We start from the raw sequence: 21,568 nt of genomic DNA on the forward strand, positions 1-21,568 counted from the left end.
ATAACTGCGAGTCCAACGATATAATGGACCGCCTAGGCCCACCGATTCCAATGCTTCAAGTATGGCGTCATGAAGAACGTTGTCGTAGGCTCCCTTTATATCTAAGAACATTGCGACAGATAACCTCTTACACGTCTTTTGGTGTTGAACATAGGTTACCAGATCGATAACGTTGTCGATAGAACATCGGTGACGTCGAAAACCAGCCATGGCGTCCGGGTAGATTTCGTAATGTTCTAGATACCACTCAAGTCTGGCGAGGATCATTCGCTCCATTACCTTCCCAACGCAACTTGCCAGCGCAATTGGTCGGTATGAAGTAATCTCTAAAAGAGACTTGCCAGACTTAAGAAGCGGTACCAGGCGGCTGAGCTTCCAATCTTGAGGAACTTTGCCCTCTTGCCAGGACTCGTTATAGATATGAAGGAGTGCACTTCGTGCCCGTTCACCAAGGTGACATAGCATGCGGTAAGATATGTCATCCGGACCAGGCGACGACGACCGATTACATAGGGCGAGCGCCGCGTCAAGCTCTTGCGTCGTGAAAGGCAGATCCATGCGTGAATCGCGTGAATCTGGAATACGGTTCAATGTAAGCGAACCTGTGTGAGTTGGCTGGCCCGCAAGAAAGGGCATTGGAGAGGTGGATGCCTGGGTAGTTGATCGAACTAGCAGAAGTTATATTGGATTCTTTAGACACGTAAGTAGGAGGGTGAGGCATAGCTTGGGCACCGATGAAAAGGAATTAGTAGTTTCTTACTAGTATTCAGCGACATCAGCCAAGTAGCACCAGTGCTCAATACGCGAGAGGTCATCCTGTGGAGAAGACACGTTAGTCAGGTTATTCATTGAGCGGTAGAGGACGCAGTCGTCTGCTAGAAGATGGATTTTATATGTGACAATGAGCGTAATGTGCTTGATGCATATTAAGTATAATAGAGACCCGAGAACGACGCGCTCGAGTGCACCGTGCAGAACAGGGGAAGGGTCAGATGTGTAGTTAGCATATACGAACTGCTTTAGGTTTGTTAGAAAACCTTAAATCGAGCTTAACGCATGCGGGTGAAGGTTTAGAGGTGAGAGTTTGAGGAGAAAACGAGATAGAGGTACTTTACCAAATTTTCTTTCAAAATTTAGAAAAAAAGCAATCGACTGAAATGTTACGGTCGAGGTGACAATGAACGTCATGTAGAAATAAACTTAGTTTCATTTCGCAAAGGCCACGGCTTTCGTAGTGAGCTTTGTGAAAGCCGGGCTTGTCGGGAGGAAAAAAACTCATAGATGATAAGTTCGCAACCTGAGAGCAGATGAGGTATTTCATGACTGCACATATGTCTCGTATTCTTCAGAACAATGGCGTTTATACCGCCTATACCGCATATTCGAGAATTTTTTTAATGAGTCAATAGCATTCACAAGTCTTTCTGGCTTAAATTCATTTCCAACCATTCGCGGAAAACCGAAATACAGAAAATTTGGAAGTTCATTGTTAGGTTCATTAGTAAAAATAGGGGAAGAGGCAGTATTCTAGGCAACTGGAAGATTGGAATCAGGAATTGGTGATCCGGAAGTGTTAAGGAGGGAAAGAGAGTTTTTATCATTGGGTTTTACAATTTTCCAAGGTTGCTTTTTATTATCCTAAAGCATGTTAGGGAGAGTACTGGAAAAATAATTACGTTTAGTTTGCACTGTTAATGGCGTATATTCTTTTACTGTAGCATCGTATTTGTCCCAGGCTACCCGTAAGTTTGAGGAATTGGCTGAACGAAACAGCCGTCTTTTTTTTTCTTCTTGTTTAGACGTTTTAAAGCGATGTTGATTCAAGGAGAACAGGGCTTTTCACTCAGTAATTGTACGAATGTGCAGTTTCACCAAGCCGGGTGCACCTTGGACTTAAAAGGAGACAATTGGATTCGGTATAGGGTTGATGGTATACGTGGAGGTAAAGTCATTATAAAAAACTGTTAGGTCGTGATTCGTGGTGACATCATTGGCTTTATCTTAGAGCGTTAGTAATTTCCTCTTATTTTCTGCTGTTCAGCATATCACAACGAACCGCAGCATGGATAACAGCGTGATCACAAATGACGTTAATTTAAGAAGAAGAAGGAAAGTTACCAGGGTGTGTCGTCAGCAAGAACTTAAGAATGCTGCAAGACACCTCTTTGTGCACGCAAGTTGAGTGACGAGTTGTGACAGACCGAAAGCGAAGCGCGTGTTTATGAATTCAGTAGCCATGTTTTTTTTGTTTTTTTTTTTATTTTTGGGTGCCAGGCAATGTTATACCAGTCAATTAATGGAAAATTCAAGTTGCCGAACAGAAAGGTAGGGATGTTAGGATAACTCAGTGTTACTCTGTGCAATGCATCATGGAAATCAGATATAAAGGAGCTATCGGAGTTTGGCAGGCGGTAACACACGTCAATGAGCAGTTGTGGTGTGATGGCATGGCTGCAAACCCAAATCATTTCTAAAGGTGTTTGCACGCTCATAGAGGAGCATTTTAGTTGACGATGAGTACGCCGGCACCGCAGGGGCCATTATCCCTGTCTCTGCGAAGACATTCAAACTCCCGGGTAGCGTTCATATTATCTCAGAATCTAACACCGATGAATTCAACCATGTTTGAGTTATTAGAACGACGTTGCCAGAAGACGAAGAGACAACGCAGCTAAGGAGTCACGTTTAGGTATGACGCTACAAATGCTACTCTAAAAAGAGATGGGTCATGTTTAATATGCTTAACTATTTTGAGGTCCTGTGCCATTAGTTGCTAGTGGTTGTGCTCGACAACAATCTGGGTAGCCCCAAGTCCGTGCGCTCTTTCGATGTCACGGGTTTGAATATTGCAATTGAAAGCAGTATTTCTTTTTTTTTTGGCGGTGCTCAATAATTAGCTCATTGGAATCTCGCTACGTCTAGTTTTGTTTATCATTAAGAACGCAGAAAACTAAGTTACATCTGCGGAATCTACTTTCTCTGCCGTCAGCGCGGGCAGTCAGCTCAGACACCTGAAGACTGCAATCATTGGTTACTGTCTCTATGTTTTATAATTCCAAGTTCACGATGTGGAAAGAGGAAGTAGGATTCTGCCTTGTCTAATCTGACATAAATATCGTCAAACTATTTATTGTTTTCAGATTGCCATTATTCTGATGTAATTTAGTTGCTCAGGTGTAGCTGGCTGCCCAGGTTGCAGTACTTTAAACATTTCAGGCAAGTCATCTGATGCGCTAGTTAGAGGGCCGGGATTCGTTTCTATATCCTCCGCTCACAAAATTACTTTCATTAGCATGCATGTACAGTCATATATTACACGGAAGGATGGCAGTCGGCTCAGAAGCACGTGTAATGCACAAAAACTGGTGCATTTAGCATAAAGGCATAGGCAATTCATTGCCTGCATTGCGAGGAAATGAGTCCAGTTCGGGCGTGCCTCCCAGAACACCTTGACAGCCACTGATTGCAAACGTTAAGCCTTGTCCGTAAACAAGGTAAAAGTTAAGTGGTTAAGCTTTGTCCACATGGTCTAAAGGCAATTAAGGTTTCATTTACATTTGAGCTGTCTTACAATGTTGTTCCCCAGTGTTTAGACCACAAACCTCGGCTTTTGACTGGCCATGTCTGTCGTAAATATTTCTCCCGCGCACGAAAGAAAAGAAAACTGTAGACGTACGATTCTACCCACTTCAAGACAACATGTGAAAAGGGGAATAACATACGTTTGTTTGCGGTCAGCATGTCTCACATCGTACCCTCCGTTGACGATAGGTCAGTATTCCTCTGCGTTATCTAAATGATGAGGTGCTTTTGAAACGCAGGCAGGCCACACGAAGGATACGTGCGTCATTTATGTGACTTAAAGCATGAAGAATGAGACGCGCAATGCGCACAAATCGTTCCATTAAACACTAAGCAGGGTCGGCCTGGAGGAAGACCGGCGAAGCGGTGGAAATGAATGCGGATGTCCGAGGTGCACATACATATACCTTAGACACCATTGAGCATTGTCACAGGTTGGTCCTGAGTAATGGTTATAGTCTTGGCTGCCGGACTTGACGCATCCTTCGGCATTCTGAGACAAACTCTAAGAACATGGTAGTGAATACTATAGATAGCATAGAAGTCTGTCCTGTCCGGATTGGAGATCAAAGGTAAAAGACACCGTAAGAAACCAAAAGAGAGTCTTGTAGAACTGCAACGCGCCGAGGACTTTCCTACGAGAAACGTTAGCAACTGCGAAGTTTTCACGAGCCGCTTCATCAGAGTTCTCGTCAAGGGTTCTTGAAAGGTTTTGGCAATTATAGCAACCAGAAAATAGGTACTTGACATGAGGCCATTCACTTACAAGCGAGAGCAACTACTGTACATTCATTTTTACTGCCCCCCCCATACCTTGGTCACGTAGACGCGGCCAACGGAACCACCTTCTTGAGCCTTGTTTCGCAAACGAGTTTTATTGCGATAGCAAATATATGGACATTCCAGGCGCATGTGCGCCGTCGGCGTCGCCGTGATGTTTCGCATAAAGTCCAATGGCAATAACAGCGTCGCCGCGCGTCGTATGCTCTATTGTGTGTGCGAGTTAAGGACGCGAGGGAAGCCGACGATCGCTACTCAATCTGGCGCACGCGAAGGAAGAAAGCGGAGAGCAAACGCATCGTCTTCGGTCGCGCGAAAGGCCGTGGGGGATGGGAGGGAGGTGGTTGGCGTTGTGCTCCAGCAGCAACAGCGTATTTCGTGACCCGGCGTATAGGGGAACTGACGATCGCGGCTCAATCTCGTGTGCGACAGGAAGGAAAACGGGGAGGCAGCGCGGGAGGAAGGTGGGAGGGGCGGCTTCGACTGCGCCAACAAGTGCGTACTCCGCAGGGTCGCGAGAGCCGTATCTCGAAAGGGATCTGGAGACGGCTCATACCTTTGTACGCGCTGTGTTCTTGTTGCTCTTACGTTGAAGTAATAGACAGGACGAATGTCACTTCGCTTGCTGCTGCTGCCGCGCTTGGGTAGCGTTTTGACAGCGTGTGTCCGCGCTCATGGAGTCTGATGTGTTCATGCTCGCTTGTGCGAGCTGACACCATGGTTGTTAATTCAGTTAGTAAGCGAATGTTTCAAAGCTTATACGGTCGATAAAACTACTATCCATACTTCTGTCTACTAATATGCTATCGCAATCGATGCTTGCGCTTTCAAGCGAAACTGCGTCTTTTTTGTGACTCCCGATGCCCAACATGCATCTTTATTGTTATAGATATTTCGGCTACTTTAGATAGGCACTGGACAAGTCTGAAATCTGTAAGGTTCCGATGGGCAGCGCTTGCTACTATACCATTAAATATTCCATGGCAATTGAGAGCTGGTTGGTTACGCCGTCTTCCGCGAGCATGAAAAAGAAAACTGAGCATCTAGGTAGCTAGAAATTCTACAATGGACTCGTACACTGAGCCGTACTGCTTCCCGTTCGCTTCGCGGCGTTCCTGTACGCTAAGCCTGTGCAGCAAATCTGTGAGAGTATGGGAAACTGAGCCGTTAGCACTGATTAAAATAATTAAGTAAAGTATGACGGAGTCTACTAATAGCTGGCTCTCACACCTCGGCAACACAGATGCATCAGCTCGGTCTCAACTCCAATTTCTTTAAGATGCGTGTGAAGTACAGAAAGGCTCTCGTTAAGCCCCCACCGAGTTAGAATTTAATATTGTGCTTACGCTTAAATAGAATACTTTTTATTCATGCCATCAAAAATGAGTTGCGTCTAACAAGTAAAATCCATTGAAATAAAAGAATATTTAACGACGCCTTTGAAACTTCGAACTCCGGAGTTATTTACCCTGCTTTTATAATAGAATTTCGAGGGTATTAAACCACCATTTTACAGTTCGCATGCATTTGAACATACGTATAGTTCATGGGAGACTCTCAAAGCTACATTGAAACAATAGCTATTTAGTTTAGAGCAACGCGAGATGTGTCAAAATTTCCCGTTTAAGCTTTCATGTCAGGTATAGTTTGATGCACGCGCAAGTACAAATATCAAGCACAATATTGATATCCTTCTTTTTCCAGAGCAATGAAGTTGTAAACGTTTCGTTTCATTTTTCTCGTTTGTTTGTTTGCTTGGTGCTTTGAAAAACTTTGTAAAATATTTCAGCATCCGTATCAATATTGTGCGACCATCAACCAAAAGAACCTGACCTGTGTTTTTTTTTTGTCTATGTTAATTGAAGTTGCTTCCCCATCATCATCAGCAGCAGCAGCCTATTTCATCCACCGATTACTTAATAAGAGCATTTCTGCAGTTCACATGTCTTTAAATATAAGAAACTCGAAGTTTGCGCTGAGCTAGAGCTTCCTCTTAGGGCTTGAGAGAGAGCTACACGCACGATAAGATCCCATAACAATACCGTTAGCCTATGTCCTCCTGTTTTACATTATATTTCAAGTTCCCTTCACTTCAATTCAATATTAACTCGGAAACGATTGCGTAAAATATTCATCCAGGTATGTAGGATGCATATGTAACCACATGAAGATTATTTAAGCGTATTCTTGCCATTAAAATTCAAGATAAGTTACACAAGTTTTTCTAGACCATGGAGTCGTCACATGCGACGAAAAGCTAATGCGAAGTACTTTTAGAATACCCCGAGCAGACACGAGAATTTAGGATGCGGCCTCAGTACAGCAAGCTACGGCGGAATTTTACATCTTCATCTCTCTGTTCATGCCATACAAAAAAAAATTAATTTTCAACGTGGCAAACGTGTGTATAGGGTTACTTCGCCACGTACGTGAAATGTGTTAATTTCAGTAGCTAACCTTTGTATTTAAGCAACAAAAAAATTATATATTAGCACCATATCAGTACATAATAAAAAACAACTCGAAAAGCGATTATGCCTTCGAGCGGTCATCGTGTCTCGTGAGGACGTAGGGCGGCTTGAGTAGACACATCATGACACGCTATATGTAAGGAAATGTGCGTGTTCGCTGCGAGTTCGATCACCGTCGAGCAAAAATGGGCGTTGAAATGACCAACGCGTGCTCGTAGAGCAGTATCGAAATGAAAAGAAAGTTTGGTGACGAAAACAGGACGCGTATACGCAACCACAAACCGCATTCTGTGATTCGAGTTGGCCGACCTGACGCCGGTCGTGCGCGGTTTAGCCACCCTGGTCGCGCTTGGAGTAGGCGTCGTCCTGAATAGACTTCGTGCCCATCGAATTCGTGCGTGGACTGGGAAGAAAGGGGCAATAGTTTCGTAGAATTTGTTGCGGTTTTCACTGGTTCTTAGTCCATATCAACTCGCTTATGTTGACATCAGAAAGCTGAGCTATACTTCTTAAGTCCGTTTTTTTTATGTATCCTCTGGCAGGTCACTTCATCATGAGCGCGTTTTTCTTTCTTTTCTTTCTTTTTTTTCTGTAGAGAGGGGTAGCGGAATGCTAACAGCGCGCCAGTATTGTAGTAGTGTGTGAGCAAATCCCCTAGGGTAAGAGATGCATAGCCTCGCGCTAGGCGCATATTTTGTGCCACGTATCTAGATCAAGGTGTCTGCGTGAAGGGCGAGAAACGGCGAACGATACGTACTCACCTCTTTGTAGTGTTTTCACTCCCCATGAGAGGGATATGTATCGACACCTGCATGCTGTCCATCTTTTCTTTCGCGGGCCACTTATAGCTTTCTTTTTTCTAAGAGGCATCAACTGTCTTTAGCTCCTTCCTTTCTTTCCGTTTTCCTTCTTCTTTTTCTTTATTTCTTTTGCGACTCCATCTGAGACCCACTGTTAGACATTGTAACGTGTTTTGAGAAATGTATGAGTATGTACAAAAATCGATCGCTCAAATTGTTGCATCTCAGGGAAGGGAAGTTTCATTTGATGTTTTGTCATAGCAATTAGTCTCTTATCTGCTAAGATTGCTAAAACATCCACTATTAATTGGCAGGAATGTTTTATTTACCCTTTACCCATATCTTGTTTACGCCCCCATGCAGCTTTTTTTTTCGCTTACCTATTGCTTTTCTTTCTTTCCTTCTGTTCTTTTTCTTTCAATTAAAAGGACACTAAAGGTTACCAGAAAGTCAAGTTAAAGTGATAAAGCAATGCTCTGGAACGTCTAAGGCGTCAATATAATCGCAAACAGAGCTTTAGTAACCGAGAAATTGAGGTAAATGCATGACACGATTTGAGACCCCCCAGCGACATTCCTGTATATAGCCCGATGACGAAAGCACTCCTCATCATAATTTATGTCACTAGTACTCAACTACTCGTATTAAAAATATAATTTCATTAGATTATAAGAGGGAAGAAAATGCTACTTGTCTACTTCTATTTGATTCTAAGAAAAAATAACATTTTGACGTTACCCTTGAATAGTATGGGTGATCGAAAGGTTTCGTTTTCGCTCGACTCTGCGCGCTCGACTTTGCGCCGCGCGCGCTTTGGCGTTTCAGTTGGTTCTTTATCGCGTCGTGCTGCGGTGGTCCTGCTGGCTCGCGAAACTTGCATTTGGAACAAGCAGCGAGAATGCCACGTCCATGTGATGTCCTGGGATGCGCGAACGGTCCGCGGAACTTGGCCAAGGGCAGTTGCAGCGGCGAATCCAATGTTACTTATCACTGTGTGCCAACGACTGAACCTCTCCGTTCGAAGTGGTTAAGTGCCGTACCTCTGCCACAGCGTGCTGACAAAGAGCCGAGAAATCACGTAGTGTGCTCGCTGCACTTTCCTCCAAAGGATTACGAGTTCAACGCCGACTTACTGAAGTCGCGTGAAGTGCCTTTCAAAGCAGGCCGTCGTCGTAGTAGTACGCAACGACGCCGGTAGCGCGAGCCCTCAACAGCAGGTCACGTTCATCGGTGCTTAAATGGCTGAACTCGAGCCCAGCGTCGCGAGCTAATGTGTCGTTGTCAGGGTCATCCATTGCAACGAGCGTCGAAGTTGGCGTCATAAAATAAAGAACCAGCTTATCGTCATGCGCTTTCCCTTCCGCTAGCCACCACAGTTCTGCTTTCGCGCTACTGTCGGCTCTGTCTTGGCTCTGTTTCTGGCCGCGCGTTTGCGTTTTGTGCAGAAAAGCCGTAGCGCCGTCTGCGGGAGTCGTTTTACTCACCGACGGCGCAACGTCACTATGAGACCATGACGTCAATACTCCTCGATCGGAGGGCGGGTGATTTGAACTGCGCTAGAGGTACGCGGACGCTTCAGAACGCATTTTCTCTTAAAATAAATCTCTTCTTCGCACGAAACAAGCGTTTCGAGGCTTCTGGGATTGTATTTCAACAGTCCACGTTGACTTAATATTAACCTCTAGTGTCCCTTTAAGTCACGCCCACCTGAGGGGACGGAAGTACGACTGTTCCTTGCGTGCATCTCGCTTACTTTCGTAACAGCAGCAAAAAGAAAAAAGAAAAAGCGACATGGCAATAAGGTTAAGTTATTTGTATTTTATGCGTGACCCGCTTTTGTTAGTTGCGAGAATGCGCGAGTCCGCGCATTGGTGACATGAGCAAAAATGTCATAGCATCCATTGGGACACTCTAAATAAGGCGACAAAAACGCATCCAAATTCCACTCAATTCAAGCACCTTACAGTGCCGCGCATGCCGAGAGCGACCAAATGAAACCTTTGTCGAAAAAGCAATAATCTCGACGTACTCATTTGCGTAATCGGCCGAAAAAGAGGGCACGTCCTTGAAGACGTTCGAGTAGAAGGCATGTGGAAACATTCGTCACCGGTGCGTCCCGTAGAGTCTTTACGTGTAGATGGAGTCGGGTGACGAGCACTCGTTTACGTCAGAGGTAGCCGGGCTTCCTTCGTTTGCTGTAGGCAACCATGGTTTAAACTTGGCCAAAGGTGCCTCAAAAGGTGCTTTGACAAGGCGCTTAAGTAATGTATGACGCATCGTATAACGGCAATAACAGCAAGCCCGAAGGGAGAATTAGAAACGATATTTCTTGTGGTATGCGGCTTTTTCTGCGCACAGTATAAGAATGATAGCACTAGCATCGATTGTGTGCCGCAACGGCCGCCCGTATGGCGCCCTTACCCCCCCCCCCCAAAAAAAAAAACACTATTCTTCAGCACTGCTCTTTGCAATTCGCGCACGCGAGTCGTTGACGGTGCCTGTGGAAACATTCGGCCTCGTACGACAACGTTGGGGGACACATAATGAACATCTGTCTCATTAGATGCATCTCGCTTTGTCAACATAGTTCGCGATTGTTGCGAAGACTAACAGCCAAGGTTATCGCGTAAGTAGTGGTAACTTGTTGAAGGATATTTTGACCAGCAGTCCCTTGAAAGAAGACGAGCAGAAAATGAGCATATGCATAGTTTACACAATAGTGATTCCCATAAGACTGCTGCGGGTGTTTTCCTGTGGTCCGTTTCAGCATCGTCTCGATTTTCCATTTCTGTTACACCGCAAAACGCTGGCATATCTGACCTTAGGTTCCGGTTTTGGCTATGTTATGAAGTTCCTTTGAATGCCTCAACACAATGCACGTGGTGTCCAGTAGCACTCACCATTGTTGAGCGGGCTACCGGCGGATCTGCTCATTTTCGGCGTGGTTGGTCTTCTCGGTCGCGATGAAAGCGGATGAAGGGACGGGACAACGTGGCAAGCTGCGTCTGCCGTGGCTCACTGTTCAAGGAAGCGGTGGGCGGCATGTCGGGTGCATATATATGCGCAAAGCAGCCCGTGCGAGAGACGTTCGTTGCGTGATCCCTGATGCGGAGAAGCGAGCGCCTTGACCTTGCGAGCGGCTTCCTGCCAGCGTGACGGCCGGCCGCGGCAACCCCCGGAATTGTGTATCTGGGACCCGTCACGTATGCATCGCGGAGACTTCCATGTATTTTTGAGCGTGGTAACGCAACGCGACTGCGATGAAGTAGGTACGGGGGAGCGGCTCCTTTTTGCGCCCGATCACTTGGCAAAAAACAGCGCGCACAAGAGGCGCGTACTGCGGGCTTCCGGCCCAGTTCAGACATCCGCCCAGCTGCCGACAAGGTCTCCGCGTCGGTGGCTGCACTGAGTGATCCGCCGCAACGCGCTTATCACTTGGCCGGTGTGATTGCGCAGTATGCCAACTAAGAGACCCAAGTGCGAAGCGTCAGCTCTATAACTTACTTACGGAATAGCAAACGATAAGTAATGACGAGCGTTTCTATTGCGTCTACATAGAACGTATATAGACGGAATGAAATATATTTAGCGGGTCTTTGTCACTGCTGGCCGCTCCAACAACACGTCGTAATGTATCATTACGTGTCGCATTGAATTCAGAAAATATTCATCATAGAGCTCTGTGCTAGGGAATGCTATAGAGGAAAATCGCTGACGTCTGCGTGCGCCACCGGTTGGGTGGTTTATATGGCGTGGTCTATGGTACATCGCATTGTACATGGATTTTGTCCTGCCTTATGATTTAGAAGGAGATCGCTGATTGTTATATTACACTTCTTGAACTCCGTTTCGCTCGCAATATCGTATGGCAATTAGTGTGATTTGGTTTTTAATTTTTACCATTGGATGGTTTACATAACATTACCAACCAATGTAATGGTTTCGAATATAAAAAATTATTGCGCGTGGTAAATCATTACGCGTGGTTACCTATTATTACTACTAATTAAGGCTGTTATACCATTTACCATCTTCTTTATTACTACTAACGTCATACAAAACGCTGATCACGTCACATTGATTTTTGGCACCACTGGTTGCGGACAACGTCGGTTTTTGTGCCTCATGGCAGATATAATGCATTGAAACTTAGTGCATAGTGGATGCTGGAACACAAAGCTCTTATTATATGTGACATGCCAGTAGGGACGCGCGAACGCTGGAGAGGAAGGGGAGAAATGAAAGGGGTAACTACAGTGCTACAAAAAGTGACCGCGTTTTTTCGCACAGCGCGAACTTGCACGTAACGAATTACATGTAATTAATGTATTGTAATCAAGTCCAGTTCTTGTTAGTTGTGTAATTGATCAATTACTTGTTTTACTCGGGGAGGTTAAGTGTAATTCAATTACTTTCTCCAGTAAGAAATTGCATGCGTTACGTTGTTTACGAGACAAGCTCCAACAGACGACACAGCTTTGAGGACATAAATTTGCCGGGAACTGCGGCAGAATCACTGCGGTCGCGCACGCAGCAGCCTCGCAGATTCGGATGTCCTTTAAGCCCTGCTGGGCGCGCAGAATTTGTTTCCCCAATGCCCACCGGATGTTGGCCGACGAAAAGAAGCGGCGTCGCTGTGGCTCGGCAGAGATGGCCACCTCGGGCATTAACGCCAGCAAATCACGTGCGGACGACTGTTTCGGGCTTTCATTGACCCTACCAGGAGCGCCTACTCCGAGCCCCAGAAATGATGGAGCACTGCACATTTTAGAGGAGAAGTCTCAGACGCGAGCATAGTGGCATTCAGAAACGTCAAGTTTATGCAAGAGCTGTTCGTACAACACCGCCCCTTTCTCCAGTGCGCGCATACAGTGAGTTTTTAGAGTCACTGCTGATATCATCACAAGAAAGCGGGGAAACATGACCGGTGAAAATTTTGAAAAACAATTATTAGCGGAGATGAACATCGTGGGAAGTACTCCAGAAGAGGCACTGAAAGAGCCAGGCCAGCTCGTTCTATTTACTGCATTTGCACAATGTTAATAAATGTTCCGAGAAAAGTAACGTATACGTAGTAATCCATTACGTTTTTCTAATTTCTCAATTACTTTAGTTTAGCGGGATAGTAATTGGACGCTGTAATCAACTACACTTCTGAGTGACGTAAATTTAATTGTAATTGGTTACTTTTTTTTGTAACGTGGGCTAGTCAGGCACAGACAATTTTAACAGGCACATGTACAGCAGCGTATTGTAGTGTAGAGAAAAACGGGGCGGGATCGAACACTAAAATTTTAACACAAAAACAAAGACATCAAGCTAGTAATGCTCGTATATATTGAATCATACTTTCGCTCTTTAAATGCAAAATGTGAAAGGAACCAGAAACGAAGGGCACCATAGCGGTATGCTCACCAACCAAAATCTCCCTATTTGTGTGTACACGCGTTTTGATATCATATTTCACATGTTCTGCGAAATGAAGAATTTATTCCTTCTTTTACGCGTGTGAAATAGGCTACTTAATGGGGAAATGTATAGTTCAAAGGGACTTGCAGGGTAGCAAACCGGACGCGTGTATGGTTAAGCTTCCTGCGTTTCCTTCAATCTCTCTCTCTCTCTTTCTCTCTCTCTCAAAAGCACTTGTTCTTGGGCTAGCTGCTGTGGTCTGCTGACCATTACTTTTGCTCCAAAAGAAGGCATTCGCAAAAAATACACGCCAGACATGCAAAGCATTTTGTGTGTGATGCGTGTTCTTCTCGACTGTGGCTTCTTTTGCACCACTGCTCAAGTAACTTTCAGTGAAGGAAAAAGCCCCACATAGCAGATTCCATAGCAGATTCATCTTCCATCGTACGTGAGCCCCATGCTGCCCGTACTACATGTTTACTCAAACAACGTTCACTCGGATCAATCGCCGATCATCACTGTGCATACTCCGTACAGTATAGATAGGTACGTGTACCCGGCGTCATGTAGATTCCTGGCGCTAAAAATTGAATTATGGGGCTTTCCATGCCAAAATCACGATCTGATTATGGGACACGCCCTACAGTGCGGAACTCGGAATTAATTTTCACCACCTAGGATTCTTTAGCGCGTGCCGTAGGACAACCTGCTGAGGTCGAGGTATAGCGCGTTCAATCCCGACCACGGCGGCCGCATTTCGATGATGGGGAAATGTGGAAAACACTCGTGTACTTAGACTTAGATACAAGCGAAACAACTCAAGGCGGTCAAAGTTATTCCGGAGTCCCCCCTCTCTCTCTCTCTCTATACGGCGTGCCTCCTAATCAGGTCGTGGTTTTGCCACGTAAACTCCAGAATATAATTAGGTAATTTTCAATCGAAGTACACGAGCGTTTTCTTTTTGGCATTTCACCTCCATGCAAATGTGGTCGCCACGCCTGGAATCAAACCCGCTACCTCGAGCTAAGCAGCGCAACTCCGCAACCACTGGGCTACCGCGCGGCGTGTTCCTGGCGCTTCGTAGAATTACTGATCGTACTCTCTGCTGTGACGCACCCTGCGCTCAGTATGTTAGCGCAATCTGGCACCTATCCAAACCTGGCTGGCAGTTGCACGGCGAGATTCTTCCCTATAGTGAATCCTTCAGTGAAGTGGAGGGTTCCCTCAGACGGTCGTTTATACAACGACCTGTCCGGCCGCCTACGTAACACCACGGCCGCAAGACAGCGGAATCATGTACACAACTTAGCTATTGCATTCAACATACTTACTTGCATGATTTCTCTTGCATTTTTTTGGTTACTCTTTATTTCTTGATTCACCCTTTCTTTTTGCAGAGGCTATGCAAATTGTTAGGAGCATAAAAAAGAAGCGTGACTCTTGCCTTATAAGCGATCTTTTTTTTTTTAAGTTGTGTGACACCTGCTTTGTACCTCTCATCGAAAATGCCAGAGGTCTTCCGCTTTTGTGTGTTTCATTTCAGCGTCTTGAGTTTCTGACAGTAGCCCCTATAGGTGGTTGTATAAACGAGTCTGATCGAACATTCCATAGCATTGAAGCGTTCTACATCCACTGTAGCAAGTGCATGTGTCAGCTATGTTTTGATAGACTGCACGAAAATAGTGAGAGCAGAGAGCCTGGGAAATATACGAAGCCTTTCCTATGCGCACAAAAGGAGACATGTGCGACAGCACGCTCTTCCTGGTACTGCGTCAGAAGGAGATGTTGCATCTGTCGCGGTAATTCTGCCCAGTGTTCCCTATTCCTCGCGTTCTGTCTACGCGCTGGTCCAACAAATTTCTGAACTATGCTACACCAACCAGCACGAGTTTCTACCTTCTTGATGCTCATTTCTTCTTGATCGGTCTCTATGCTGCGCCTTATCTCATCTTTCTATTCCCTCTTTCCTGACCCCCAGACTAGGGTAGCCAACCAGACGCATTTCTGGGTAACATCCCTGCCTTCTCTCCGCTTTTCTTCCTCCTCCTTGTATGAGCAGTCGTACAGCGTAAACGTCGACCTTGTGGCACTCACAACCTGTAGTACTCGGCTCCAAACGTTTGTGATCAAGAATTATTTCACTCCACCGGATATTTACTACGTGCTTTATATGGCGCTCTTCTAAGGCCATTTCAAGAGGATGCGCCGTATTTTTCGCTCTGAAGCATGCCGACAAGCACAGTTCTACACGGACTGCCTTCAAGTTTTGTATGATTCTATTTGCAACCAATTTCGAAGCGAAAGACTGTTTCTATGGGACATTAGTTTATGTAACCAGGCAGCAGTGTTCTAGGCAGCAATCTCCCCGTTCACTGTAGCAAGGGTCGGCCAGGTTTTGATAGGTACCTAATGGCGCAAAAATACCCAGATCTGAGCGCCCGGAAAATATATGAAGCCATTCTTGTACACGAAAAAGGGCACATACACGCCATCCTTGTTACTGCAGGAAAAAAATACATTTCATCCCTCATGATGGTTCTGCGTCGTGCTCCCAACCCAGATATTTCCTTTCTTTGTTGTTTTTTTGGCTTATATCAATTGCCAAGGCAAGTTATAATAAACTCACATGGTTGTTATTGGCGCATTGTGCATGAGTGTATTACTTAGCCTTAGTGTTGGTCCTACAAATTTCTGAACAACACAGAGCGTTGTTCATTGGGTTCTTCTGAATAAGACAAAGATTTCCGGCAATGATATTTCTTGAGAGCTTCGTTGGCGTCCAAGGTTGCTTCACCACCCATGTGGTCTGGCAATGTGTATACACAGTACTCCCTCCACGATATAAATCGGCAATCTTCCATAGTGCTTTCTGTCACCGATCAAAATACAACCAAGGAAGCCTACATATTACGTCATCGTTGTCACTGCCCACTGCCCACCTTATCGTTGCTAGAAGTTTTCCGTTTCACAACGAAATTTCACAACTTCTACATTTTACAGCAAAATGGTACTGCAGCGAAGGCCACCAGTAGCTTCAGCTAGTCAATAGGGACATCACGTAAGTGCACGTTGTTCCTACGCTCCAGGGCCTTCTAAATCAGAGCGTCGTCTGTTCAGTGATAAGCACAGCTTCGAGTATAGTCCCGGACTCCATGGCACGCCTCGTATTTTTCACTACAGTTTCTCATTATTGTGAAAGGGAGTAAATATTGGGGGCGAGGAGCAACGGAGTCGCCATCTGTCGGAAGCGCCTCCCTTGTATAGTACGAGGTATCACGCGGCGCGGTCTTCATGGGTTTCGCTTACGGCGCTCAATAAAAACACCATGCGGCAGCCCTCCTGCACATTTATGTAGGTGCTCTTAAAACGAAGGAAGTTTTGGACTGTCGATATAATAATCTTTGGCGAACTGAAAGCACAGAATCGTTTACAGACACTATGTCTTTACCGAATACTTACAGCGAACGCCACTATACGCACGAGCGCCGCGATGGAGTCTCCCGAACCGGCTTCTTGCGTGAAAGGGAGGCCAACGCTGAGAGTAAGCTATGTGAAATATGTTCTTATAGTGGGCTGTCTGTATAAGCAAATGGGGCATAACAGAGTGAAGCCTCAATGCAGCAATCACACGGGTTCACAGCGACCGACGGCGCGTCTGCATGCATGTCCGTGCACAATGTTTTGCTTTCGCTATGAGCGCGTTTTCGCACCATGCCGCGAGCTTAAGGCCGCAGCATATGAGCATTTGACAGCACACTAGCAACCATTCTTTCGTGGACGCTATCAGAACTGCTGAAAAATAATTTCGTTATAGAGACTTCGACGCCTACGGCGACTGTGATGTGCCGTCGCGACGATTCAATCTTTCTTTCTCTTCTAAATTCTTGGACATTTCAATATTATTTCTCAAGTTGCGTCGCACTGTATGTTTATCTGCCTTCTCACCGTACGATTTCCCTCAGCTTCTTTTTCGCAATCCAGTGCATTAATTCACAACACATACATGACCATATGCCATGCCTTCTTTTAATGCGCTTCTTACCGCTCCCTTTCCATTCCAGTGAACTTACCAGAATCTAGCATCAACAAGTTCATAGGCCTAATAAAGCGTCATGACATTAGCGGGGCTGCGGGCGCGGGCGAGGGCCTCGGTGCGCGTTTTCTGCTACTCACCGAACATCGCGCAGTCCCGGCGCCGTAGCAGAAATCTTCCTCGCGTCGGTGCTTGCTGCTTACTCGAGTTGTAGTCGATGGCTGTCAGCCGGTTCTAAGTTTCGCCAGCCAAGCTTCACGCAGCTCCTTGCCCTGCGGCTACGTGTGAATAAGGCTGACACCGGGCTCCGTTGCGTACGTCCGGCACTGCGGCACCTAGCAGTAGCCTACCATGCTCCACGCCTCCAAAGGCAGCCATTACCTATTATAGTACTTTCAAATGTTGTCAAGCAGACACCCAAGGCGGTAAAGCCTCACCGCTTAATCAGAACCGCGGCGCAGGTGGGACTTTAAACTTTCGTTTTCAGCTCGCTTCGGCGCTTCCGAAGCAGCCGACGCGGCCGCTGTGTCCACGTGAACCCTCATGCCACGTCGCACCGATGGTGGCGCCAGCTTTTCCAGTGGTGGAGCTCGCCCCCAATACGCGGGTCGTAACGCTCAACGACAGCAACAAAAAAAAATCAAGTGTGGTATCTCTCACCATCCACTGAGTGAGCCTTGATTTAAAACCCTTGGCTATAATAGCCCTTGACATGAAAGCGAGCGAAAAGAAGTGGAAAGGAGAGATGAGTCTCATATTACGTGAAAGATGGAACAACCTTAGTTCAGTGCAAATGTGGTCTCTTTTTTCTTCCTTTCCATTATGCCCTTCCCCGGGTCACAGTAGTAAACCCGACATGCGTCTGGTTTACTTCCTTGGTTTCCTTTTCTTTCCTTTTCTCTTCTCTCAGTTTGTGAAAATTATTTACCCAAAATTTTCCCTCTTTGAATGAAGCGCTTGGTATATCATTTGGAAGGAATTAGGTTCTCCATTCTTAATCACTTTTCACCGTTCGAATTAAATGTAAAAATCTATCTGCCTCTGTGACAGCAGCAAAACGTTACATATGCGGGCAGTGTTCTGCTTGCAAGGTGTCGAAGATCCTCACTGGTTCACGCTAAGGGTGAACGCGTTGTTTAAGCCGTGTAGGGGATGCGGAAGCCTTGGGGAAATAGTAGAAGAGCCTCGCTTACTTTGTATGAGACTGTTTGGTTTCTAGAGCAGAGCTTCTCCTCGCCGGCCTTTTGCTGCTTTTCAGCGTGCCTGAACGTGCGACTGGCAGCAACAGGTTTCCCACAACACGCGTGACGGAAGCGCCCCTTGTGATTTGAAGTAATCCGGATTTTTATCTATAAACGATCCATGGCCACGCGCTCCGTCGTTGAACGAGCGCTAGTCAGCGTGCACCGCTTCACGGACTACATTAAATTAAGAGAACAGAAAACGGGAAACTGTGTGTACTATATCATGGAAAATTTTGACATTTCGTATTTAATTTCTTCAGGTTTTGAAACACCGTCATTGGTCATGCATGAGGACGGGCTCTTACAGCGAAGCGATCAATATTCATTTCACAGGCAACAGTCTGTAATCTCTTCTTAGGCCACTCACGTTCTCATATATCATTAAAGTCTTGACAACGAAGATTATGCATCAATGCTTTTTTGTAGATTAAGAAAATGGATATATATATATATATATATATATATATATATATATATATATCCATTTTCTTATATATATATCCATTTTCTTATATATATATATATATATATATATATATATATATATATATATATATATATATATATATATATATATATATATATATATATATATATATATATATATATGTCCCGAAAGGTTGTTTTGTTAGGTTTAAAATATGGCTACAATGAGAGGCATGCGAGGGTTATAAAAGTATTTTCACCGCAACGCGCGAGCGCAACGCAGTGCGATGCACTGCACGAGCCTGCCTAGTAGTAAGAAGTGACTAGCCGCTCACAAATTATGAAACGAAGTGTTTCAAAAAGAAACAGGGAATAAGCATTCAAGATTACATACCAACAGCGATTACCCAAACTCTCTTACTCAATAAACGAGAGAGAAAGAGACAGTTTGGGGGCATGCGCAGTGCAGTCATCCTGCTCTCAGGCGCTTCATGACAAAGAATTCCTGATGACGCTCGGTTTCGTAGGCACGCATTTTAATGCATTAGCATTCTTGGAGTAGTTCACGGACTTTCCGTGGGCTATGTATGTATGTATGTATGTATGTATGTATGTATGTATGTATGTATGTATGTATGTATGTATGTATGTATGTATGTATGTATGTATGTATGTATGTATGTATGTATGTATGTATGTATGTGACCATTTTCCCTCCAACCAGGGTTACTGTATAGTATATGGTAGAATAGTTACATCATCAGTATGCTGGGCTCAGGGAACAGAGTTCGAAACTAACCGTCGGACCAACTTAGGCTACTGAGTATGTGGCAATGTGTACATGTGTGCCGCTCTTCAACGAACCTCTTTTACGCCGACATGGGTCACTTAGATGCGAGACTGGGCACGTACCGCTCTTCAATGAAATTCTTTGACACCCACTTGGAGCACTATGTATGTGCCAGTCGGTCTGTGATGGTTTTCAATGAACTTCTTCGATGTAAGCTTGGGTCAATGGGTATGAGCCAGTAGGCGTGTGGCGCTCTACAAAGACAAAAAAGATTCTTCCAATTCCTACGATGCTGGGCGGAACCTAACCCGCGTCGCACCGATTCCTCAAGGACGGCAAACCTGACGCTTTACGAGGCTGCGCCACAAATGCACTGGTTATGTGCCGCTTTTCAGTGAGCGTCTTTCACGCCAACGCTTTAAATAGCGAGCCGCGTCATGAATGCACTGAATATGTGCCACTCTTCAATGAACCTCTCGCCAATTTGGGTCACTGTGTCATCATCATCATCATCATCATCAGCCTGGTTACGCCCACTGCAGGGCAAAGGCCTCTCCCATACTTCTCCAACAACCCCGGTCATGTACTAATTGTGGCCATGCCATGCCTGCAAACTTCTTAATCTCATCCGCCCACCTAACTTTCTGCCGCCCTCTGCTACGCTTCCCTTCCCTTGGGATCCAGTCCGTAACCCTTAATGACCATCGGTTATCTTCCCTCCTCATTACATGTCCTGCCCATGCCCATTTCTTTTTCTTGATTTCAACTAAGATGTCATTAACTCGCGTTTGTTCCCTCACCCAATCTGCTCTTTTCTTATCCCTCAACGTTACACCTATCATTCTTCTTTCCATAGCTCGTTGCGTCGTCCTCAATTTGAGTAGAACCCTTTTCGTAAGCCTCCAGGTTCCTGCCCCGTAGGTGAGTACTGGTAAGACACAGCTATTATATACTTTTCTCCTGAGGGATAAAGGCAACCTGCTGTTCATTATCTCAGAATGCCTGCCAAATGCACCCCAGCCCATTCTTATTCTTCTGATTATTTCCGTCTCATGATCCGGATCCGCCGTCACTACCTGCCCTAAGTAGATGTATTCCCTTACGACTTCCAGTGCCTCGCTGCCTATTGTAAATTGCTGTTCTCTTCCGAGACTGTTAAGCATTACTTTAGTTTTCTGCAGATTAATTTTTAGGCCCACTCTTCTGCTTTGCCTCTCCAGGTCAGTGAGCATGCATTGTAAATGGTCCCCTGAGTTACTAAGCAAGGCAATATCATCAGCGAATCGCAAGTTACTGAGGTATTCTCTATTAACTTTTACCCCCAATTCTTCCCAATCCAGGTCTCTGAATACCTCCTGCAAACACGCTGTGAATAGCATTGGAGATATCGTATCTCCCTGCCTGACGCCTTTCTTTATTGGGATTTCGTTGCTTGCTTTACGGAGGACTACGGTGGCTGTGGAGCCGCTATAGATATCTTTCAGTATTTTTACATACGGCTCGTCTACACCCTGATTCCGTAATGCATCCATGACTGCTGAGGTTTCGACAGAATCAAACGCTTTCTCGTAATCAATGAAAGCTATATATAAGGGTTGGTTATATTCCGCACATTTCTCTATCACCTGATTGATAGTGTGAATATGATCTATTGTTGAGTAGCCTTTACGGAATCCTGCCTGGTCCTTTGCTTGACAGAAGTCTAAGGTGCTCCTGATTCTATTTGCGATTAACTTAGTAAATAGTTTGTATGCAACGGACAGTAAGCTGATCGGTCTATAATTTTTCGAGTCTTTGGCGTCCCCTTTCTTATGGATTAGGATTATGTTAGCGTTTTCCAAGATTCCGGTACGCTCGAGGTCATAAGGCATTGCGTATACAGGGTGGCCACTGTGTATGTACCACTGGTTGCGCGGCAAGCGAGGAAACATTTCTTAGCATTCGACGCACCGGCGCTCCACGCTTCTTGTCTCGGAGGCCATGGGCAGATTTCCCAGCAACGTCACTAGATGGCATAGCGTGTCCAGAAAGAA

At 45.4% G+C, this 21,568-nt stretch overlaps 1 protein-coding gene across 1 annotated transcript in view; it reads right to left on the reverse strand.

Moving 5' to 3' along the window:
• Positions 1 to 12,300, reverse strand: part of LOC139057550 (uncharacterized) — a 180,462-nt gene extending 168,162 nt beyond the window's left edge. The window contains exon 1 of the mRNA XM_070535967.1: positions 12,236 to 12,300. Within this exon, the coding sequence (XP_070392068.1) occupies positions 12,236 to 12,300 (65 nt within the window). The remainder of the gene's footprint in view (positions 1 to 12,235) is intronic.
• Positions 12,301 to 21,568: the final 9,268 nt, after the last annotated feature.

The sequence above is a fragment of the Dermacentor albipictus genome, chromosome 1 (genome assembly GCF_038994185.2).
Source record: "Dermacentor albipictus isolate Rhodes 1998 colony chromosome 1, USDA_Dalb.pri_finalv2, whole genome shotgun sequence".
Classification (NCBI taxonomy): Eukaryota; Metazoa; Arthropoda; class Arachnida; order Ixodida; family Ixodidae; genus Dermacentor; species Dermacentor albipictus.